The 25,732-nt window shown below is 32.6% G+C and overlaps 1 protein-coding gene across 3 annotated transcripts; it reads left to right on the forward strand.

Annotated features, from left to right (window-relative positions):
* The first annotated feature begins 8,853 nt into the window (after positions 1–8,853).
* On the forward strand, positions 8,854–17,739 carry LOC145638904 (phosphoglycerate mutase-like protein 1). Of its 3 annotated transcripts, XM_081689962.1 has the most exons (11): positions 9,766–9,987; positions 10,247–10,308; positions 10,437–10,544; positions 10,683–10,762; positions 11,265–11,427; positions 15,994–16,068; positions 16,207–16,292; positions 16,373–16,492; positions 17,145–17,189; positions 17,277–17,375; positions 17,490–17,739. In XM_081689962.1, the coding sequence occupies exons 1-10, from the start codon at positions 9,963–9,965 to the stop codon at positions 17,371–17,373; spliced, it is 861 nt and encodes a 286-aa protein (XP_081546088.1). In that variant the 5' UTR covers positions 9,766–9,962; the 3' UTR covers positions 17,374–17,375; positions 17,490–17,739. The 3 variants fall into 3 exon arrangements, with proteins under 3 accessions (XP_081546089.1, XP_081546088.1, XP_081546087.1); XM_081689963.1 differs by lacking the exon at positions 9,766–9,987 and adding an exon at positions 8,854–8,991 and having other exon boundaries at positions 17,277–17,739; XM_081689961.1 differs by having other exon boundaries at positions 9,767–9,987; positions 17,277–17,739.
* The last annotated feature ends 7,993 nt before the right edge of the window (positions 17,740–25,732 follow it).

Below are 25,732 nucleotides of genomic sequence, written 5' to 3' on the forward strand. Positions count from 1 at the left end.
AGGAAAAGGACAATAAAGTTATTTAGTAAAGGACGAAGGGTAAAGGCGTCATTACACCATTAATTTGGAATAGTAACACTTGTTGTGGCTTTTCAAAGGGTTATAGAAATGACTCGGGTATTACACGGGCCAAAAACTAGTTGACATATACTCGTAATATCACCTTTTCACCTACAAATACAAACAATTCAATTATAAAAAAAAAAAATTAAAAAAAAAATCAAATTGTTTCACTAGTTGAGAGAAATAAATAAAATATTGTAAAAACCTTCCAAATAAGAAAATAATGAGGTTGGTAAATAAATAGAAATTGTAAAAATTGAAAGTAGGTAAGAGAATTGAATGAGAGAGAATATTAAATTAAATAAAATATAATTTATGTTAATAAACAAAATATTTTAAAGCAAGTATTTAAAAACGGTCAAAAATGAAATATGGAGGAAGTATCTAAAAACGAAGGGAATGCATGTAATAACGCGATTTATTATTCGGGTCAAAAACTAGTTGACGTATCATATCATATCACATAACTAATATATAAAGCTAAACTTTTAGCCAAATCACAAGGCAGCAACACTTGGCATTCCAACTTTTCGCCAAGTGTCGCCCCACGTTGGATAAATTTAAATAGACTTCGTAAGATAAAAAAAAGTTAGTTTAGAATTCTATTTGGATAGAATTTTAGGATAAAATTGTTAGTTTAGAGTTTTATTTTCGATTAAATACCAATTTAAAATGTACAAATTGAAATACAATTTAATTAAAAAAAAAAATTGGAATCAGGCCAAACGTAGCTCTCTTGAGTATCCTACTCAAATAATTATGGGTTGTACTTCTTAAGTTGGTCAAGATTTGTCATGTTTGAGAGCTCATTGCCATCCATATCAGTCAGTTTTGCAGCACCTCCTGATTAGGATATTGCTCGCCATAAGCTACGTCAAAGAGCTACATTGCAGCAACACATAACTGGACAGTGAAAGGACACAAACACATACAGATAGCATATTAGATTATAATTCTCAAAAATTATCATATAAATTTATTTTCTATATCATAATATGTTTTGCAGCGAAAGAAGTATTTAAAGTGTAAAACATATATATAACTAGGTTAGAGCCCATGCGATGCACGGTTTATATAAAATTTATTTTTATAATTTGTACATTTTTTTTAAAAAAAAATGGATAAATATAAATAAAAATATGCACCTTTTACAAAATATCTATATTTTGAAAATTTTAGATTTTTATCAAAATTATGATATAATACCTGTTCAACTTTGCCTAATACATATTTTAATGTAGGAGTGTAGGCGTCGTTCGATGTGCGCCTATGTTAAAGCATGTGTGAATATGCTTGGCACTCTTAGGAAGTGGGAATTGACGTATACAATTAGAGACAAGGAAAGTAGGGAGCCGCCAACAAGTTTTTAAGGAACTTGTAAACCGTTCACGGATCATAAAAGGCAACCACGACAAGGGACAACGATAGGCAACAACTGTAATACCTCGTATTTTCATACGTATTTTCCTAATTAATTAATTAAGAATTATTTTATAAAAAGGGTATTTTAGTAAATTTATTATTTGGAGCCAAAATAATATTTGAATTTTGGCGCCAAAAGTATTTTGAAAACTAATCATTATTTTGGATAAGATTTATTATCCATTTATCCTATTTTAAAAACCGGATTATTTATATATTTCGGATATTTTAATTAAGGCAAAAGCTATATTTTATAGGTTCGAAAATCCCAATTAATTAGCTAATAATTTCGGATTTTCTTATGTGAAAATCTGATTTTTATTTAGTTAAATTATTTGGTGAATATTTGGTATTTTATTATTCAATTATTTATTACAATAAATATTATTTACACAATTATTTTTAATTCCTTAAAACTAGCAAAATATATTCCTAAATACTAAATAGGAGGGCCGAAAATATGAACTTAGGAAAGCTCAAAAATTTCGGCCATCCCATGAAGATTTTGGGAAAATATTTTGGTAATTTGTATTTTTAATTATCTTCTTAAAATCTCCTATTTTCCATAATTCTAATTCTCCATCCTTTTGATATCCAATCATTATATTTTCTTGCCATTCATTCTTCTTGATTATTCCCCAAGTAATTCCAATTTCCTTAATATTTTTCATGACATACATACCTTCCATATTCAATTATACATAATCCCTTCAAATATCAAAACTTTCCTTAAATCTTTGCCCACTTCTCCAATTAATCTCTTAAACCCTAATTACCATAATTTTTCCTACATTTTCCTACCATAATTCATGCTCATACTAGCCTATAAATACCCCTTCATACCTCTCACATTCTTCACACCTCTCACATTCTTCACACCAATTCTCTTCTTTTCTTCTCCTCGATTTTACACAAATCATCCCGTTCATCTTTGAAGCCAATTTTCGGGCACTTGTGGTCATTTTTTGCGGTATTGAAGTTTCATAGAAAGTTGTTTCTCTCGAAAAATCCTTGAGTTTAGGCTCAATAATCACCCAATTTGGAGCTATATCGAAGGAATTATAGCCTCTGAAAGTTCTGCCTATTATTTCCTGCGCAAATCCAATTCTTTTCTTCTCCTTTTCTCTTATTCAATTATTATTATTATTATGAGAGATTAATATAAAATTATTATGAGTAGTTTTAATTATATAAAATCAGATTTTAATAATGTTCATGTTGAATTAATTTAAGAGGTTCGTGTACATATAGTTGGGAGGGTTTAATTTAATTATTTGTGATTATTTGTTAACCTTATATTGATTAAGGTTATATTTATTTGTAGGGTGTTTTTGATCAAGCTACTTGAGAGTTCTTTTGAAGTGTTGTTGGCTAAGCGAAGATCAAGGTACGTTAGGTGGCTAGATACCTTGAAAGTGATCGATTTGAATAACATGTTTGAATGATTTATGTTGCTTGAATTAAATTGAATTGAATTATGGCTTATGAATTAAAAGTATGTTTAAAGGATTGGTTTTAATAATTAAATTAGAGTATTGATTTTTATAACATGTTTTGATTAATTAATTTATTATTCATGTTTAAAAATGATTCATTTTAAAAGCATGTTGAATTTATTAAAAGAAGTTTGAATTATTATTATTAAAGGTTGAATTATTGGATTTAAAAGAGGATTTATTGAATCATGGATTTATTATTATTTATGCTTTATAAGCATGTTGGTAATCCCACTATGCGGATTTGGTTTATTGATAAGGCCTTGGAATTTGCATGATCGGGTCTTTCCTCAATAATAGCCTTGTAACATAAGGAGACTAGCTTGGGGGGTGTGCACACTTGGGAGAGGAATTAGTTTTAATATGAGGAATTGGTTTTTTTTTTTAAATAATCGGAATTGGTTTTATTGATTATTGATATTGGAATTATTGAGAATTGGTTTTACACCATGAGTTTGGTATTATTGGATTATTTATTGGAAATTGGTTTTAAAGCATGTTTGTGAATAAATTGAGTTTAATTATCTTGCACTTATCGTACTTAGCATATTTTGCTAACTCGTACTTCTTATTTGCTTTGGTTCGTCCTGTTTACCGTAATGGTAAGCAGTGTTGCTTATTTTCAGGTTTGAGTCAATAAATGATGCATTGGAGTCCCGGGATTGGTTTTCACTAAATTAGGAATTTGTTCTTGTATCTATTTTGTATACTCATAATATTGGTTACTATTATGGTTATTATTAATAAAGAAGAGTATTTGAGTTTCCGCTGCAAAGTATTGTTATTTTTAATAAGTTGAATAGCCTTGCGTAATCACGCGGCGGTAATACGCCTAAGTCTATCTCTACGGTATAATTATACAAATAATACTAGTATTTCCGTAGAGGGAGATTTAAGGGTGTTACAACAACGATTGACCCGTGAAGGTTACACCCCATTCATAATCCATGAGATTACTAACTCCATATGGTTCGGAACCACGAAATTAAAGGAGGATTGGGGATGATGGTACGAAGTGAGTCATGGAGTCACATTCGCCAGTATTGGCCTTTACTCGATTCTTATAGTGAAAAGTGATTCCTGCGATCTCAAAGGCATGCAAACAAAGATTCAATTTGCTCCAAACTATTATTAGGCTAAATTGGTTGAATATTAATGCAACATATAATTCTAAAATATCGTGATCACTTGATTAAACAACAAGATTAAAAAGGAATCTAAACCGGCTATCCAAATTATCTTATTAGGCGTGATTTTCAATTACATATTCCCTTTAAACATACAATATGGCGATCATAAAAATAATAATAGAATTAACATTAATATTGGAAGCAATTTAACAATAATAGTGTTAGTCAAAATCAAATAATAATAAACCTAATCATGATATTAGCAATATTAAAATAAAAATAAGTAATTAAATTAATTACTCACATTCCGCGCATTCCTTTAAATTGCTACATCACGAATAAATTGTTAGTAACTTCAAAAAAAAAAATAGAAATCAAATAGAAATTAAATTAAATAAATGCAGATTTGATTTGGTCCAAACCCTCAGTTATTTGTACCTTTCACGTCTTGGTTTAAGGACAGAACCTCGGGTTAAGTATGGACTCCTTGGAGTGCTTAAGGGAAGAATGGTGTAATTAGGAATATAGGTTTAAAGCTTAGAATATGGGATAGAGATAATATGATGATTTTTTGGTGTAAAAGAGAGAAGGATTTCATGCCCCGAACTGCAGAAATGAGGGTCTTATTTATAGGGAAATTGAGTAGAGAGAACACGCGGAACCCTAAAAAGATAAAAACCCTAAAAATTAACACCACGACACGGCAGAAAACACCGTGACACGGTGCCAGGAACCGTCAGACGGGGGAAAATCTCGTGACGCGGTGGACAACTGGAGTGACGGGAAATATTTAACCTACGAAAAGTGAAAACGCATGAAGGGTTTACGCGGAAAAGACACGAGAAAATTTCGTGACACGGCACACGTACCGTGACATGGCAGTGTTGTAGGCGTCGCTCGAAGTGCGCCTACGTTAAAAGCATGTGGTGAATATGCTTGGCACTCATAGGAAGTGGGAATTGACATTACGATTAGGGACAACGATTAGGGACAAAGCAAAGTAGGGAGCCGCCAACAAGTTTTTAAGGAACTTGTAAACCGTTCACGGATCATAAAAGGCAACCACGATAAAGGGACAACGATAGGCAACAACGATTGACCCGTGAAGGTTACACCCCATTCATAATCCATGAGATTACTAACTCCATATGGTTCGGAACCACGAAAGGAGGATCGGGGATGATGGTACGAAGTGAGTCATGGAGTCACATTCGCCCGTATTGGCCTCTACTCGATTCTTATAATGAAAAGTGATTCCTGCGATCTCAAAGGCATACAAACAAAATATTCAATTTGCTCCAATCTATTATTAAGCTAAATTGGTTGAATATTAATGCAACATATAATTCTAAAATATTTGTGATCACTTGAAGTAAACAACAAGATTAAAAAGGAACTTAAACCGGTTGTCCAAATTATCTTATTAGGCGTGGTTTTCAATTACATATTCCCTTTAAAATGCAATATGGTGATCATAAATATAATATAATAAAATCAACATTAATATTGGAAGCAATTTAACAATAATAGCGTTAGTCAAATCAAATAATAATAAACCTAATCATGATACTAGCAATATTAAAATAAAATAAGAGTAATTAAATTAATTAATTACTCACATTCCGCGCGTTCCTTTAAATTGCTACATCATGAATAAATTGTTAGTAACTTCAATAAAAATATAAATCAAATGGAAATTAAATTAAATAAAAAGTAGAGTTGATTTGGTCCAAACCCTAAGTTATTTATACCTTTCACGCCTTGGTTTAAGGACGGAACCACGGGTTTAGTATAGACTCCTTGGAGTGTTTAGGGGAATTATTATGGAAGAATAAGGAGGGTAGAAATTAGGTTAAAGAGGGAGAAGAGAATGATTTTTGGTGTAAGGTGAGAGTGAATGATTATTGGTGCCCCGTACATCAGAAATGAGGGTCCTATTTATAGGGAAAATGTGCTGAGGGAGCACACAGAACCCTAAAATGATAAAAACCCTAAAAAAGTATCCCGCGACACGGCAAAGTGTACCGTGACACGGGAAATCCCACCGTCAGACGGGAAACTTTCCCGTGACACGGTACAAATTTGCGTGACACGGGAAATATTTAGGTTACGGGAAGTGAAAACGCGTTTAGGGATTACGCGGAGAAAACACGGAGCAATCCCGTGGCACGGGATGTGCACCGTGACACGGGAAGAAATGCCGTGACACGGCATTGTCCACCGTGGCATAGTGCAGTATGCCGTGTCACGGTGTAAAAAGTACGCGGAAATTACACGGAATATTCCCGTGTCACGGAATGGGCACCGTGACACGGGAAATTGCACCGTGACACGGTGCAAAATCCCGTGACACGGGGAAAAATTGAGAAAAATTACAAAAATGGGCACCGTGTCACGGGAAAAAGTCCCGTGACACGTCAGCTTTTGCCACGTCGCGGCATTTTTGCTGCTGCGCGGTAATTTCAGTTTTTTACCCGTTTTTAAAATAATCATAACTTTTGATCAGTAACTCGGAATAAGGCATATAATATATCATTGGAAAGCTTATCAAGTCTAATTTCCAACCCAATTAGAATAAAGTCAAAATGATATGTATATTTTAAGATATGGTCGTTTTAGTGGAAGGGTGTCGGTTTTAGGCCGAGTTTAGTGTTTTGCTCATATCTTTTTCGTTATAGCTCGGAATTGGGCTTATGATATATGTTTGGAAAGCTTATTTAAAGGCCTATCCAACAAAATAATAATTGGATCAAAATTGTATAGCCATAAAATCAGTTTCTCTCAGTTTTGCGATGTGGACACGAAAAGTGGAAAATAGGTTATGGTTTAGGGAAATGAGCTAGAAATTGGATTGGTTCATGAAATATGTTGGATAGAACATGGATTTAAGCACTCCAAAGATTAAATACTCAACTCGACCAATAATGGCGGTGAAAGGTGTTCATCAACGGGTTTGGTTTTGGGGAGACATTTTTAGGTGTCTACAAGTGTCCACCGTGGCACGGTACAGTACACCATGTCACAGTATGGGAATACGCGGAAATAGGTACCGTGTCATGGCAACAGGTACCGTGCCACGGTGGAATTTGACGCGAAAAAGATTCAAAAATGGCACCGTGACACGATGTACAGTACCGTGTCACGGCATCAGGCACCGTCAGACGGGGCACACTCCCGTGACACGGTGCTTTTGCACTGTGCGCGGTGACGTTTTTAAAATCATCATAACTTTTGATCAGTTAATCGGAATAAGGCATATAATATATCATTGGAAATTTTATCAAGTCTACTTTCCAACCCAATTAGAATCAGGTCAAAATAATTTGTAGATTTTAATATATGGCCTTTTTAGTGGAAGGCTGTCGGTTTTGGGCCGAGTTTAGTGTTTTGCTCATATCTTTTTCGTTATAGCTCGGAATTAGGCTTATGATATATGGTTGGAAAGCTTATTTCAAGGCCTATCCAACAAGATAATAATTGGATCAAAATTGTATAGCCATAAAATCAGTTTCTCTCGGTTTTGCGATGTGGACACGAAAAGAATTATTTTGGGTTTAAAGGCACGAAAAGAGGAAAATAAGTTATGGTTTGGGGAAATTGGATAGGAGTTGGGTTGGTTTTATGAAATGGAAATATGGGTTTAAGCACTTCAAGATTAAATACTCAACCCGACCAATAATGGCGGTGAAAGGTTGTTCATCATCGGGTTTGGTTTTGGGGAGATATTTTTAGGTGTCTACAAGGAGTCTATTTATTAGTGTACAACTTAAAATTATTTCATTTTTTAAGGATAAATTGATAGGTTGTATTTGTAATATAGAAGCTTCAATTATTTAAATTTCAAAATCTACTAAATATAATAGCTCAAAAAAAAAATGACATCATCATGCATTTAGGCTGGAAAATTTTTATTATGGGAGTGACATATGGACAGTGATGACATCAGCAAAGTTTTGTTTTAGTAATAATTAATAGATTAAAATAATATACTTCACAATCTAATAGTACTACGTAGACTTGTCAATTATGGTCGGGTCATGAATCATCTTGGATTGGTTCATTTCAGGTTACGAGTTAAGAAATATTCAACCTTTGCCCAAAGTTTTGGGTTCGGGTCAACCCAATGGGTTTTGAACATTTATTTTATTTAATTTATTTTTTGTTAATTTTTTTTAATGTATTAAATCGAACATTACTACATAACAAATCGTCACAAAAGCACATTAATTCGTAACTAATTTTGTATCAATGATATATTTTTAAATTTGACATAAAGATTAAAAATTTATCTAAAAATTCAATAAACAACCCGTACATCGCACGGGGCATAAAACTAGTACTGGTATATAGTACCTTTTTTCACCTACAAGCTACTCCCTCCATTTTTATATACTTGCTCCACTTTTCATTTGCGGCCGTTTTTAAATACTAGCTCCATTTCCTTATTGGAAAGCTTTTACAATATTTAATTAATTTATCTCACCTAATGGTCCCAAATGGTCCCAACATATATTATCTCTCCTCCAATTCTCTCCATAATTTTTTATTCTTCCACCAACCCCACTAGCTCCATATTTTATTACTTTCACTAATTTCTCCTAAAACTCCGCAAGGAGAAATGAAGCAAGTATTTAAAAACGGAGGGAGTAAGTACAAACAAAACCTTGAAGTATAAAAAAATACTCCGTAAATAAATAAAAATAAAATAAAAAAAATAAAATGAATTGTTTCACTCTTCCCCCTCTCTCTCCTCCCCTGTGTGCTGTAAATTCGCAAAACTATTTATTTCACTTCTTCTTCCTCCTCCATTTTTGCATTCTTCAATCTCCAGAAATTTAAACTCACCACTTCTTCCCTCTCTTTTGCTTCTCTCTCTTCAGGTAAGGCCCTTTTTTTTTTTTTTTTTTTTTTTATTATTATTATGGATATCATTTTCTTTTTCCCCTCTTTGTTGATATTATATTCTATGTTGCATTTTGTTTCTTGGCACAATTTTTTATATTATTTTTAACATTAACAATAAATTTATGTCATTGGTCAATAATCCACTGTTCTGGGTCTTTCATTTTTGGCTCCATTAATTTCTTGCTAATATTATTATTATTATTTTTTTTAAAATCTAATTTTTTTAAGAATTTGATTTCAAGTCTTAATTTCATCTTTTGCGACTTTGATCAACTAGTTTAATTATTGTCCACATTCTTTATTTATTAGAATCGCTTATACGAATATGTTAATGGGCTTTATTTTTTAATTTGATATAAATAATAAAGTATTAAAAAAAAACTCAGTTGATTATTTCTTGAAAATTATTTTACTGAATTTTCAGGAAAGTTATTGAAAATTTGTTGGTGTACAATGAATTTGGAAATGGGAATATTCGGATATTCCTATATGGATTTTGGCTGTTATGTTGGCTTGGAATGAAGGGCTCTAATGTTTGATTGAAGATATGAAGTATAATATATAAATGATTAAATCGATGGGATAATGTTAATTTCTGTTGCTACTTGATGATAGTGACATAAATTTCTGTAAAGTATTGGTTGGTTTGTAGTTTATTCGGAAATGACATTAAAGTCGTTCATTTCATGCTTGTTATGTGGGATATTAGGCAGTGTTGGTAGTTGGTATTCCTATTTGTAAAATCAGTCTGGACTACTCGAAAAGAGAAGGCGAGTTTGAATTATCGGTCTGATCAGTATTACACTTCTTAGTGTGGGACAACTTACATGTGCGATGCGCACACATATTATTCTTACTGAGTGTAGGACAATTTACATTTGGAGTCTTAATACTTTAGCTTACCTTTTAGCTTCATTTAGTGGGTATATTAATACTGTGATAAACAATGTGCAAGGCCAAAGGTCATGCAGGTAATGACAATAAAGTATTTTATGATGAGACCATCAAGTTGATAATTGTTTATTGTGTGGTGGTGAAAGTGATTCATCAAAAATAGAAAGTGATTGTGATTTTTTATTTTTTATTTTGGCTGATTACATTGAGCAGTTGGGTTTGAATGCTTATTTCACAGTATCGTTTGTTGAGCAGCTATTAAAAGGGTTCTTTCGTGCTCTGTAGTACCGGGTATTGAGCTATAGTAATCTTGATATTGTTTTAATCTTGTCCCAGATATGGATACTTCTGCTGGTCAAGGACTCTACCCGCTGCACCACTGCAAAACTCTTCATTTGGTGTGTTAAACTTGTATTCTTTCCTTCTATTTTCTTGTATTTCTCTCCTTAGGTATGAGAAGATTTGTATGAGGAGATTTAAATGGGCTGATTCTTGTATTTGATGAATGGATGTATGATTTTTACAGGTAAGGCATGCACAAGGATATCATAATGTTGCAGGAGAGAAAGATGTTAAGGCATACTTATCCTATGACTATCTTGATGCTAGCCTAACTTCTCGTGGATGGGAGCAGGTTGCATATCGAATTTATTAATGTTCTTCTTTCACCCCTTATCTATGCTGTTAAATACGGAGTAAAATTTAAACATCATGGTATGAAATTGTTTTTTTTTTTTTTTTTTATTAATCTTTTTCCCCTTTGGCGTAACAGGTGGATAATTTGCGGAAACATGTCCAAGGAAGTGGACTATCCAAGAAAATTGATTTAGTAATCACATCTCCTTTGACAAGGTATGCATCTACTGAAATTTGAAAGTTAATTATGTTCAATTCCGTGTACTTTTTCATGTAAGCTTTGAGAATTTGCTTGTAACGTTACTGTAATACTGTGCTAAATATCTCTGTTAATGAGCCAATTTTGATGAGGGTGTGAGCATCTTTGCAAAATTGTCTTTAGCTTCATACATTAGTTAATGAGAACAGGGACAATCCATACCCTATGTGATAAGCTGGTTTTTATCTGATGGAATCCCAAAGGGACTTGCCTTCATCCTTTCCTCAGGTGCAGTACTACTGCAAAGGGTAAGAGAATGTAGATAAGCGTAAGAAAAGGAGGGACAGAGTTACGGACTGCATTCTCTCAAGATTTCATGAAATCATGAATACATAAATTACAAAAGTGAAGTGTCCAATGAGTTTGATTTTTTATTTATCATTCACGGTTACCAGTTCAATAATCATACTCCAAATTTATCTTGAGTCCTGTCTCACGGGCTCTTGCGATTCTTTGTAGGACCATACAAACTGCAGTAGGAGTTTTTGGAGGTGGTAGCTATAATGATGGTGTAGATGTTGCACCCTTGATGGTGGCAGACGCAGGGAACAGTGGCCGACCTGCAATTTCAAGCTTTGGCTGCCCTCCTTTTCTAGCAGTTGAATCTTGTCGAGAACACTTGGTATGTCATCTAATCCTTAGGTGGAAGAATTATTGCTGAATTAAAAAAGTTTCGTGCACAAAATTTTATATATCTCTTTATTATTTTATATTTTGACAAGATGTGGCATTTAAACTGAGATGACACCAGGGCTTACAGGATATTAAATATCACCCTTTGCCTCCCCTTTGGATATATGATTCCAGATTGTTAATTGTGGTTAGCTAAACTTTTATATGTCATCAAATAAGTTCTTGTATCTTACTATCCTACCCTTAAATGGGTGGTGAAGTTTAAAAAGGTTAAACTTTTGCAGCTTCAAAGTATCGTTTTTTGAAGCTTTGAAATAAGAATTGATTTGCAGAACTGATAAAATATTATCTAACTTCCTAGGAATTCTAGCTTTTTGTTTAATAAAGTAAAAAAGAATATCAATTCTCTTTGCATCAGAATAACTAAACCCATACACATTATTTTAAATATGTGCTAAAAATTGGTGGGTTGTTGAAAGTTATATGAAGAGTCTTTATATAAAAGCTAACGGAGTTTCTAAATTATATACAATTGATAGATAAGCAAGCCAATATAGTCTCTGATTCAATCACAAAAGACTTAGATAAATCAAAGCTTCTTAGATTCAAACCGTGTTGATACTACAATTCAGTAGTTAAATTGATAAATTATCACCGCTATTAGTTGGCTATGTAGTTTGTAGATCACTAAAAACTTATTATCTTGCAAAGATAAATCAACCCTAATAAACTTGTATCGCTAGATCAATTTATACACTTGAGACCGCTAAGATGAGCTGCACACTCCTAGTATTCTCAAGTTATTTGCTCCAAACAACAATCGTTGTCTATCATAATTCCATCACCCGAAACCTATAACTATGATCACAATCACAAATAGTTAAATTGTATGAACAAACAAAAAAATTGTAAATAACTTAAGAGGTCCGTTTGCCTGTTTGAGAACTAGAATTTCATTTGAAATTCTAGATATGACCCAATTAACTTGTTTGCAAGTACTTAGAATTTAGAAGTGGATTTGGCTCAAACCCAACCCTCTAAGCAACTATGTCCATTTTAATGAATTTTAAATCCGAGAAAATATGTCATTTTAAAGTCTTGAAAATTTCCTTTTTTTTAATGCTACTCTTTTACTCTCCTTTTCTCTCTCTCTTATCCACTACCATTAATGGAAGAGCAAATTCCTTGAAAAAGTCACTATTATGTGATTGTCTTGTGATTATGCTCGATTTTTTTTTTTTTTTTTTTTTTTTTTTTGCCTTCATGTGTCTCTCATTCCTTTGTCATACTTATTCCTCTTGAATGATAATCTATTTCTTCTATCCTCCATTAAATCTTGAAGCTAATTGTTCAAACTTAGTCAAGTATAAATAATAGCACATCTTCCGATTACCTTGAAGAAAAATTGAGATCATTGATATTGGCCTCAACGATGACAATGAAGATGACGAGAAGTCTTGAGGAGAGAGCAATAAAATTAGGGTTAAAAAATCAAAACTCAAACTTGGTGTTGAACAACACCTATTCAACATTTTAATTAATTTGGGTGAAGAAATAAAATAACATTGTTTCATACTTAGCTTAGGGAGTATGAAAAAATTTAAATGTTTTTAACTCGAGAATTTTAATTGCATATTTCTCCCAAACATTTTAGCGGAATTGGAAATCCTTGAATCTAGATTCTAGTATTTTTAAAACATGATATTTGGAATTGAATCCCAGAATTAAAATCTAGAACTAAATTCTTTCATTTCAAATGAATTCAAGGTTTCCAAACCTTACCTAAAGTTCTTTCATGTGAACTAAAATGAACCTTAGATAATACTTATTCCGTCCTAAATTGCTCGCAACGTTTTGACTTTTTGAACTATTCACCTCACTATGACTTTTTTTTTTTTTTTTTTTTTCATATATACAAAATGAAATTTAGTATGTAACTTGTTGGGTCTATCCTAATATATATTATCCAAATAAAAATCCTCTATAGTTTTTACTAATAAAAAATTAAAGGTGATGGTCAACGTTGTCTCCAGTCAAAATGTCCTTAGTACTTCTTTTGTTTTTAAATACTTTGCTCTATTTTTCCATGCACGGAGATTTAGGAGAATATGGAGAAAGTAATAAAATATGGAAGCTGTGGGGTAGGTGGAAGAATAAAAAATTGTAAAAAGTAAAAGTATGAAGAGAATTGGAGGAGAGAGAATATGAAATTAATATATTATTTATGTTGGGTCCACTAGGTGAGAGAAATGAATTAAATATTGTAAAAGCTTTTTAAATAAGGAAATGGAACAAGTATTTAAATATGACCGGAAATGGAAAGTAGAGCAAGTATTTAAAGACGGAGGGAGTATGTTGGGACATAAGGAGTATATACGTACAAGAAAGAATCAAGATATAATAACGAGGACTATATAATAAAAAGTAAGGAAGGAATAAATTCATTGATTAGATACACTCTAATGTAGGCTTTGCCTCAACCATCATCGTTGCTTGTGTCTCCTTCAATTACTTTTCAGTCTCATTGTCTCATATTAAACTCAAATCATATGTCCAATCTCAAAAATTTATTTATTTGTGTATTATGGGCTTGTTTCTCGAGGAAATGGGACATTTTATTATCGAAATACCCAAACAAAAACATGACCAGAAAGAGATTAAATTCCCCTACTAATTTTCTCATCCTATTCGAATTAATCATGGATCTTTTGCTTTCAGGAATCATCTTCTAATGGGAGTTAAGTTAGGATGTAGCAACATTGGATGGTAATGTCCAAGAGTGAGGGTTATTAAGTGTTTTAAGTTGATCCTACTTAGGAATGGATGTATTGACCAAAATATGACGTATGTTAGGGGTTTTTGCTTGATTAATATACCTTTATGGGGTTTCAAAAAAAAAAAAAAAAAAAAAAAAAAAAAAACCTTTATGGTTTAAGGACATATTCTATTGGATAACTATTAGGCTTATTAGGAAGAGGATCTTATTATTGGGAAAGTAGCCAAGTTACATATGTTTGAGATCATGTTTGGGAACATATTATAGAATGAAACTACTCTTTCCTTCTCTTAAAAACGTGCTTATATTTCTACTAGGGGGTTTTGTTTTGTTTATTTTGATGTGCTATTTGTTGACGTCCTTTTTCTTTCTTTTTTGTACTATTGATGCCTTTTGACCTTAAATTTCCCACCACACTTTTTCTCTCTCTTCATTAATTCCCAACTAATTATTCTTTCTTTCTCTCTATCTTTCTCTTCAACCCCACATGCACAATTGTATTTTCAATTATGGGATTTAAGGAGTCTCTAATTTTCTTAATTCTCGTGATAAAACTCAAGCAGACACGTAATTAAGAGACAAAGGGAGTATAAGTGAAGATGTTGAAGGAAATTTGAAGTGGCAGACATCAAAAATAAAGCAAGGGATATTTGATTATATTGATTTGAGCATGTAGGGGTAGACTAAAAGATGCATTGGTGATAAAAGTAGAGAGTTTCTTTGTGGAAGCTGATGGAAACCAAAGATGACTCGTGTGGAGGGTGTTAGATATGATATTTTGGGCTTACAAGAACACATAGCACATGATATTAAGGCATGATGGGAGGGGATCTTGGTTGATAAGTACATGGGATAATACTTTGGTTCATGTTTTGACCCCATCTTGGGATCAAGACTGATATTGTTGTTTTATTTTGCTATTAGAGTTCCTTGTTCATTGTTGAAGATAGAAGGAATAATGAAATGGATGTTCAATTCCTTACTGAGTTGCTCCTCGCTAATATCTTCTTATCATTTCATTATCTAGCCTCCATGTTGGACTTAGATAAAAATGGGGTGTGAACTCCTTAGTTGACATTTATCCTTCTTTCTGGAGAAGGGCCAAGAATCAGTTGGCCTGTGCTTATTCACATGTGATGCTTGCAAAAGACTTTTAGTTGGGATGCTACATTGTATGCTATTTTCTGTTGTAAACAGCTACGACATAGATAAAGTAAAATAGTAAAACTAACACAAAATAATTCTGCAAATAAAGAGACATAACTTAATAACATACAGCAAAATCCCAAAATAATAATTCTATTTACCAAAAAAAAATAAAAAAAATAAAAAAAATCACACAATAATAAATATATTATAACTGCAAGACTAAACTTTGGGAATAAATATATAGTAATCCTTCTGATTTGATGACCATCTGCTATAAGCTTTAAACATAGATAACTTGTGGTTTAAACGTGCTTCTCAATGCCTAAGAATCTGAGATTGATATGATTGCTGTTTTAGAGCAATTTACATTTGTTTTGAGGTTTACTTGTAGGGGTTTGTGGGACTCACAATGTTTACTAGGTTCTCTTGTTTACATGGTTGAACTGTAAATCATATAAAAGTTAATGTATGTTGTAGGCTCTCTTATAGGAGGAGTTAATCCCAGAATTTGCCATTTGACAGCAGAATGCCACTATAAAACTTTAGTGCCTCATTCTTTGCTTATTACTAATATGATTGTGCTTCTCTGTGCAATCTATGATGACTTATGCTCCCTATTTTTGTTTGCAGGGAGTCCATCCATGTGACAAGAGGAGGACTAAGAGCGAATACGAAACTCTCTTTCCTGCAATTGATTTCTCATTGGTAAGTTCGAAATACCGAGGTTTTGGTTATGATTATATGAGAATCAATTGCTTGTTTGTATTTTCTTATATGATTATGGTACAACTCCCTACTTTCGTGCGTGCTATTTTTCTTTAATGCGAAATATCTGAACTTTAGATTGAAAATGAAGACATATTGTGGAAGGAGGATGTAAGGGAAACAGATGAAGAACTTGCAGAAAGAGGAATGAAGTTCTTGAAATGGTATTGTTTGCTCATGATTTTATAAAACTGGTGACTCTGCTTTACTTAACATATTAATTACTATCTCATCTGTGATTAAGGCTATGGACCCGGAGTGAGAAGGAGATTGCTATTGTCAGCCATAGTGGCTTTCTGTTTCACACACTCAGTGCTTTTGGAAATGATTGTCATCAAGTGGTGAAAGATGAAATTTGTACACAGTAAGTGCTGTACTGCCTCCCCAAACTGTTTGATGATGTACTTTAAATTTTGTATAGCTTAGAGAATTTTTGTTATATTTGACCTTCTAGCTTAGAAACTAAACAATTTCAAAACTACTTGTAATTCATACTCACTTTGTTTCAGAATAATTAACACAATAAACTTGGCGCATATGCCAATGCATTAGTCTGACCATAAATGTATATAATATACATGTTAGTGAAAAATATAAAAAAATTTTAATATTATGATACTTTATTTAAGCACTTATTCAACAAAGTATTTCATGATAAAATTTGTTTTAATACGTTACAAAAAAAATCATTCTAGGACGGAGAGAGTAACTTGTTATTGTATTATACTGTGGATTGATTACTTTTTACAAATTCAAGATATAGCTTATACTTGCCATGCAAATTATGAATTCTTTTTTACAATGACCGAAAACTGACATTGGTAACAAATAGGTTCACAGCATTACCTTTTGTAAAATTGATACAAGTCCTGATTTTTCTTGAAAACCTTGTGAGCATATTGCTTATCCCCGCATTGTAACTGCATTTCCATCTAGTCACCAAGTTTCTATATTCTGCTAAATTAGATTTTAGTTTGTTATGGTCAACAGCTGAATTTTCTTCCTGATATTTTCAGCTTTGCTAACTGTGAACTGCGCTCAATGGTTTTCGTGGACAAAAGGTGGGTCTATATTAACATTTGTTTGAGCATTGTTCCACAACAACCCTTCAACTCATTGTGTTTATGGTTACGTTATATCTTTTGCAGTATGGCGAGTTCTGATTCATCAGAGACGAACTTCCCTGGTAAAATTCCAAATGGACCAGATCTTCCTAGTGATGCTGCAGATGAGAAGCTCACATAAAAGTAAATCCAAAGTCAATACAACACTATATATGATTTGTTGACAGGAAGAACTGTCTAGTTTGCTTGATTGATTGAATATTGATCACCAACACTTTATCTTCCCTTCATTTTTAGATTTGAAACTGTGGCAAGTAGCCAAGTAATACTCAGTATTCTGGAACATTTTCAGCTGGAGTACTGGAGGTCTGAAGCATATAGTCGCCGAAATTTGGTTATAATGAATAATTACAGAATTGTAATCAACCCAGCAAACTGGGTATAAAAACAGGTTATATTCTTTGTCATGATCTGACATCGTGACATATTTGGAACATTTTTTTTAATGTGTAATTTGCCTTAACAATTACTAGAACTTGATTTTTCATCTTCTCTTACAATTTTGAAAGTGAGTGTACGCTTTCACCACTGCCGATGAAGGGCCATGTTTTCTTATCAAATAAGCTAATAATCGCGATAGTGATTTTATTAATGAAACCTCAACTGATGCACATTAGACCTTTAAATATTATGAAGTACTATCATTGGCGCCATTATATTGAGAAAATGAGAATCAATAATCATTCAAGTAAGCACGATTTTGAATAATTGGTTAAAGTGTACTAAAATGATTGGAAATTGGAATAGCATAGCATCTACGTAGTAGTACGAAGTAACATGGTAATAGAAGGTAGTGCGGCGCCGTGCCTAAGCAAGACATCAGACATGCTTGAAAGTTGAAAGTTGAAACCGTCCACTTTTAGTTTTTTTTTTTTTAATATTTGAGCACTTGTATACTTTTATCATTGATTTCGGACTAGTTTAGACAGCATCAAGACAACAATCTATTATGAGTTATTGAGAGTGAAGGATAGTTCAAGTGATTAGAACTTTCTCTCAATTTTAGAATATCCTAGGATCGTTTCTTACCCCTCTTGTGGCTCTTTAAACAACAACAACAATAAATAAATAAATTAATTAATTAATAAATAAAACTTAGATGTTAGAATACATATTTTGCTATATACGGACACCTTCCATATTTTTTACGTGAGCTAATTATTTAAAGAGGTCATTTTGCATATCTAAAGTAGACTAGTAGACTTATTGTGATAGTAGGAAATTTCATGTGTTTGATTTCACTTTTAGAATTTTAAACAATTATGTGAATGTTACTCAAAATTAAGTTGTCTTTATTAATGGATTGGGAGGGACGAATCCATTATGAAACACATGAATTCAATGTTAGGATTAATTCCTTGAATATACTTAATCCTCATATTAAATTAATCGGTAAAACATAATTGCGGAAGCGCACTTGATTCCATGTCAATTGATCGTGCCCCTTCTTGATTATGCGTCTTCTAGCAGATACACACGCTAGGGTTTCTCTCTATTGATGGGATATAACTGAGAGTCTATTGTGTGTACTACTAGGGACCATAATTCTAGATGTCTATTTAATATTTATATATATAGACACCCTTCCCTAATTCGCCCATCATGCATTAGAAAAGATCCGACGGTCTCTACACATAAAACTAAACCCATACTCTATAAAAGACGTAACAAGCCCAATAATAATAATAACTTAAATGGATCACTTGAATTTTGGGCTAAACTACATGACAACGTATAAAGACAATCAATACCGTATAGTCCACATGCATTATTATTGTATTTAGGTTCATAAATTTTTGACAGGTGAGTTGGGGGGAAAAATTTTAAGATGCACCATGGTGCACCTAGAAATAGATGCACCACGCCTATACTTTTGAACAATTAGTAAAAAAAATCTGAACAATTGTAAATTTTGAACATGTAGTAGAAACATCTGAACATCGCAAATTTTGAACATTTAGTTAAAAATCTGAACAATTGCAATGCATCATGCCTATACTTTTGAACATTTAGTAAAAAAATCTGAACAATCGAGAATTTTGAACATTTAGTTAAAAAATCTAAACATCGCCATTTTTGAACATTTAGTAAAAAAATCTGAACAATCGCAATGCAGCACACCTATAATTTTGAACTTTTAGTACAAAAATATGAACAATAACAAAATTTGAACATATAGTAAAAAAATCTGAACAATCGCAAATTTTGAATTATTACGAGTCAGACAAATTTTGAACTAACTCGTAATAATTCAATAGTTTTGTAATATAAACTGAACATTTAATGTATACAAAATGAACATTTCTTAATAAAATATGAACATAAAAATTGCATGTTTATGTTCAATTATTGTGACGTGTTCATATTTTTTTTACTAAATATTCATTTTTTGCAAAATGTTCAATTTTTTTATTAAATGTTCAAAAGTATATTCGTGGTGCACCTATTTCTAGTTGAACCATGGTGCACATAATACTAATTGGAGTTGGGGTGACAATTTGGGTAATTGGGTCGGGTTCGCTGAGAACGGGTTAGGTCTATTTTAAAATTGAATCATGCTAAACTATTATGTCCAAATGAGTCAAAATCGAAATCGGATTTTTTTTCAAGGTTAAATTGGATACGATCAGAGAGATCAGTTTTTAACACCTTTACAAGTGGTTTAATTGAAACCATTCTCGTGATTATAACTTGTAGTTCAATATTTCAAAACAGGGAACATGGCATTATTCTTATGATTTTGAGTCATCTATCTTTAGATTCTTAGGTTCTAAATTCATACTTCAATACTTTAAAAGTGAGGAACATGACTTTATTCTTATGATCTTGAGTCGTCTTCTTTGGATTCTTAAGTTCAAACTCTACCCCTTGTGGATATGAATATAACCAACCTCCGCTCTCAAATAGTTACAACGTTTTAACTTTCACGCTTGTTAATGTATAGTTTTAATCACTTTTACCTCCAATCATGGATAAACAAAGAAAATAAAATTAATAATGTGAATATATTAATGGAGAAAAATCTAGCTAGATTTCACAAAACTAAATTTTGCCTAATATATAAATCAACAAAGGTGGAGAAAGTAAATAGTGCAAATTTTGTGTTAGAAATTTGATGTGTTTGATTTCACTTTATGTTAGAATTTTAAACAATAATGCAATTATGTGAATCATACCCAAATTTAAGTTGTCTTTACTCTTTATTAATGGATTGGTAGGGACAAATCCACTATGAAACAGATGAGTTCAATTCAATGAATTTGTCAATATGGGATTGTTAGGGACAAGTGCACTCTTTAACAGGTGTTTAAAGGTGTCAATTCAAGTATTTAGGCCGGGTTTGATGAGATCGGGTTGGGTATATTTTAAAGTTGACTTATGTTAAATTATTGTGTCCATACAAGTCAAAATTGAAATTAGAAGGGTCAGATTGGATTTGGTTACTCCCTCTGTGTTTTTTTTTAAGTGATACACTTTGACCGGCACATAGTTTTAGGCAATTTAATTGACTTAAATAAAATAAGAGGTAAGTGGGGTAGTGGAGTATTAAAAAATTGTTAAAGAAAGATAGTGGGGTTAATAGTTTATTGAAAAGTAATGAATGTGAGAGGAAAGATATAATAAAAAAAGTAGTAGTGGGTTTGGGTGGGGACCATGAAAGGAGAGAGATATAATATTTTAATGTATTTTTTGCCAAAAAAGGAAGTTTATCACTTAAAAAAACACGGCCGGAAATGGAAAGTGTATCACTTAAAAAAACACAAAGGGAGTAATAAAGTCAATTTTTAACAACTCTACAAGTGAGTTTAATTGAAATATTTCTCATGATTACTCTTACCATGTTTAAATAAATGAAACGTTTCTCATGTGTATGTCTGCCAATGCTAAACTTTCACTAAAAATATCTTTAATTATCAATAATTTAAAATTTATAGCATTAGTCAAATTGAATTAGATGAATAGTGCAAAAAGTCAAAACATTTCATTTATTTAGACATATAGAGAATATAATTTATACTTCAATAATTTCAAAACAAGGAACATGACTTTATTCTTATGATCTTGAGGGTCTGTTCTCTTCCGTTGAAATTCAGTTCAGTTCAGTTCAGTTCAGTTCAGTTCAGCTCAGTTCAGCTCAGTTCAGTTCAGTTCTTAATTTATGTCTAATGATATTGCTAATGATATAAAGCCAAATTTCATTCTTTTAAGCTCTTATTACAACAACAATCATTCTTTTAAGCTCTTATTACAACAACAATCTAATGATATTGCTAATGATATAAAGCCAAATTTCATTCTTTTAAGCTCTTATTACTACAACAACAACAACAACAACAACAACAACAACAACAACAACAACAACAACAACAACAACAAACAACAACAACAACAACAACAACAACAACAACAAACAACAACAACAACAACAACAACAACAACAACAACAACAACAACAACAACAACAACAACAACAAACAACAAACAACAACAACAACAACAACAACAACAAACAACAACAACAACAACAACAACAACAACAACAACAACAACAACAACAAAAACAACAACAACAACAACAAACAACAACAACAACAAACAAACGAACAAACAACAACAACAACAACAACAACAACAATAATAATCAATAAGTAATAAATAATAATAATAATAATAATAATAATAATAATAATAATAATAATAATAATCATCATCAATAAATAATAATAATAATAATAATAATAATAATAATAATAATAATAATAATAATAATAATTTGGGGTTAGATACTAGTTAGATACATGTATTAATTAAAACATTATTTCACCAAAAAAAATAAATAATTAAAACATTAAAGAGAGTGGGTTAGGGTGTTGGACTGTTGGGTCGTTGCCTCTGTTAGCTTTTCGTGTTTTTTTCTTTTTTTTTTTTTAAAAATATTTTTTTTAAATTTGTTTAAATGGGTTAGATACATGTAAGTGTTTTGTGTTCTTTTGTCATAATACTATTTTATTTTTAAATTAAATATTATATGTGTTTAAAATGTTTAGAGGTTTCAAGTTTTTAATATATTTTCCATAAATTTTATAATTATATAGTATATTTTTCGGTAATATTTTAATATGTACATTTGTATATACACATATGTATAGTAATAAATAATCAATAAATAATCAGAGATCACTAATCCGTAGTTAAAAATCACTAATTAATAAGTTCAGTTCAGTTCAGTTCAGCTCAGTTCAGTTTAGTTCAATTCAGTCAATCAGAACAGGCCCTCAGTCATCATCTTTAGATTCCTAATAACTAAATACATACTTCAATACTTCAAAATGAGGAACATGACTTTATTCTTAGATCTCGAGTCATCTTCTTTAGAGAGTGGGGAAAGTTTATGTTCTCAAGTTATAATGGTTTGACTTTCACGCTTGTCAATGAATAATTTTAATCATTTTTTTTATCTAATTATAGATTTTATTAAAAAAAAAAAAAAACATTAATATTGTGAAACTGTCAATTGAAATGAATCCAATTCAATCCACATAACTCTATATTGCCTAATATATAAATCAACAAAGGTAGTACAAATGGAAGAATATAAATAGTGCAAATTTTCAAACATTGCAACTAAAACCAAACAAAGGAATATATATATATATATATATATATATATATATATATATATATATATATATATATATATATATATATATATATTATTTAGCTTTGTAAGTTGTAACAATCTAATTTTACCATAGTGGATAAGAATAAGAGGAGCCCCCCATTTATCTCCTAGATAAACATTTTTTGTTTTTCGGATGGCACTATCGTAAATATTTGCACAAAAACATGTGACACATCAGTTGGAAAATGCTAAATTGCTTACATGTGGATAAAGTAAACACATGTGTCAGATTAAACCTGCAAGGTGGGTCTTAACGGCAGTTAAGCCTCTTTTTATGAACGTTTCATCATTGTTAACCATGGTTAGTTACAGGGCTGCAAGTGACCACTTTTTTTGAAGTTTTGTTCAACAATCAGAGGGGATGAAGATGAGCTAAATCAAAACTCTAATTCGATTTCCCTAATTTTGATTTCTTCATCTTAAAGCTACGGTTGTTGGTGCTACTCAAGAGCAAAAATTGAAATATAGCTCTAAAATGATAAATAAATGTAATATTAATCAGCATAGTGCAAATTCACAGATGCAATCAACATTGAATACAACTATTGAACATATATAGTACAAACTCATTACAACAAATTGAAATTCGAAAATCTCATTACAACAAATTCATTATCAAAATTCAGATGTTAGCCTCAATTTCAAAATTGAACATCTCTAATTTTAGCTTACTCATTGAAAACGTAATTGGGATAAGTTCAAAATCAGAATCAAAACTGATCAAAACTACCGAGTAATACAAGATCGATAATAAAACTTTGAGTAACTTGCAGGACATATATACCACAACCAGGAACCGCCCCAGTAGCCACTTGCTCAGCCGTTGAAGCCACCAGTTGATACCCGCGGCACCAGCACCACATTCACCGCGGCACACATGCATTTCAGCATAGTTCTTACTAATTTGAGCTAGAGTATGAGCAGCTAAGTTCCCATTCCTACCAATATGCGCATAAGAAATGGACTGATAGGTCCTAGCCAGCTGCACGATGTCATTCACAATGAGACCAAAGTAGGAGTTGTCACTCTTCCTGTTTTTAAGGTGTTGAATCAGTTTCAAGTTGTCAGACTCAAGGATGAGTCTAGTGAGACCAGATTCAATAGCGACTCCAAGACAGTGTCTAGCAGCCATAGCTTCAGCTATATCCACCTCATAGCAACCCATCACTTTGTGAGAGGTAGAAAGCAGGACATCACCATCAGAGTCACGAACAATCCCACCCAAGCCAATAGCTTCGCCCCTGAAAGTTGCAGCATCAGTATTAAGTTTAAAGAGACCCAAGGCAGGGGGCATCCATCTTTGAGGCACTTCTGATCTACAAGAAATCTCAGATGGAAGAGAGGAATTTGCCTTATCATATTCTCCTACAATACAAAGAGCCCTGCGAATAACATCTTCAACCAGAACATCCTTCTGTTCAAAGCACCAGGAGTTTCTTCTCAGCCATAATCCCCAGAGAATACACCAAAAATTATCCCACCATAACTTGTCTTTCACAACCCCACTCATCAGCGTGCACCAAAAGAAAAGGAGTCGATTCATTGAATTGCAAACGTAACGGGGACACATACCAACAAGCCTTAGCAGCATCACAGAAAATCAGAGAGTGCTCAATGGTTTCATCAGCGTCACCACACATTGGACAGATGCAATCTTCACAGATTTTCTTTTCTTTAGATTGTGTCGGACAGGGATAGCACGTTGCAGCACTCTCCACCCAAAATGCTTAATTTTTGGTGGGACACGAGCATTCCAAAGAATGCTCCAGGGGGACTTGTTAGGGGGGGCAGAAGTTGAGACGATTGTGTTTCTTTTTGCTTGAACGTCAGCAAAGTAAGCACTCCGAACAGAGAATTCTCCATTTTTAGTATGATACCAAGTCCAATTATCCACATCCCCAAATCGAGCAATTGGTATCTTGGTAATCTCCAGAACCTCCCATTCAGAAAAATTGGCCTTGAGGATGTTGCAATTCCACTCACCATCAGTAATCAAATCAGCAACCCGAGCAGGAGCATCATCCGGGATCTGCACTCTGTGAAGTACACGAAAATTAGGCAGAGTTGGCACCCAAGGATCTCTCCATACATCCACTGTTAACCCCGAGCCAACCAACTTTCTAGCCCCTCTATTTATCATGTCCCTGGCAGACATAAGGGATCTCCACGTAAAACTAGCATTTGATGACACCTTGGCCTCCATTAGATTCGAGTTGGGGAAGTACTTTTGCTTGAGGGTTTTGGACATTAAGGAATGAGAATTGTTCAACAAACGCCACACTTGTTTCGCCAACATTGCTTTGTTAAAAATGTGCAAGTCCCGCATTCCCATACCCCCTTCATTCTTGGAGAAAATCATCTTTTACCACGCCACCCACGCAGTCTTACGCTCATTTCTTTTTTGTCCCCAAAAGAAATTACGGCACATTCTTTCAATTTCATTGAGAATGCTAGAAGGAATGTTGAAGCATTGCATGGCATAAGTTGGAATAGCATGAGCGATAGATTTAATGAGAACCTCACGCCCCGCTTGAGAAAGAAAACCCTCCTTCCACCCTTTCAACTTTTTCCAAACCCTATCTTGAATGATAGAAAAGATCCGTTTCTTAGAGCTACCAAGGTAAGTCGGTAGTCCAAGATACTTGTCATGTCCTTCAACGGCCTTAAAGGTTAACTTCGATTGAAGCAATAATTTCTTTTCCGGCTCAATGTTTCGGCTAAAGGACACCTCGGATTTCTCCATATTCAACTTCTGGCCCGAAGCGGATTCATAGGTGGCAAGGATGTCAAGCACATT

The sequence above is a fragment of the Chenopodium album genome, chromosome 7, assembly GCF_948465745.1.
Source record: "Chenopodium album chromosome 7, dcCheAlbu1.1, whole genome shotgun sequence".
NCBI classification, from domain to species: Eukaryota; Viridiplantae; Streptophyta; class Magnoliopsida; order Caryophyllales; family Amaranthaceae; genus Chenopodium; species Chenopodium album.

Coding starts and splice junctions, on each gene's coding strand:
- LOC145638904 (XM_081689962.1), top strand. CDS start 9,963: ATGTGCAAGGCCAAAGGTCATGCAG. Junction 9,988..10,246: donor CAAGGCCAAAGGTCATGCAG/GTAATGACAATA, acceptor ATCTTGTCCCAG/ATATGGATACTTCTGCTGGT. Junction 16,293..16,372: donor GGAATGAAGTTCTTGAAATG/GTATTGTTTGCT, acceptor TCTGTGATTAAG/GCTATGGACCCGGAGTGAGA.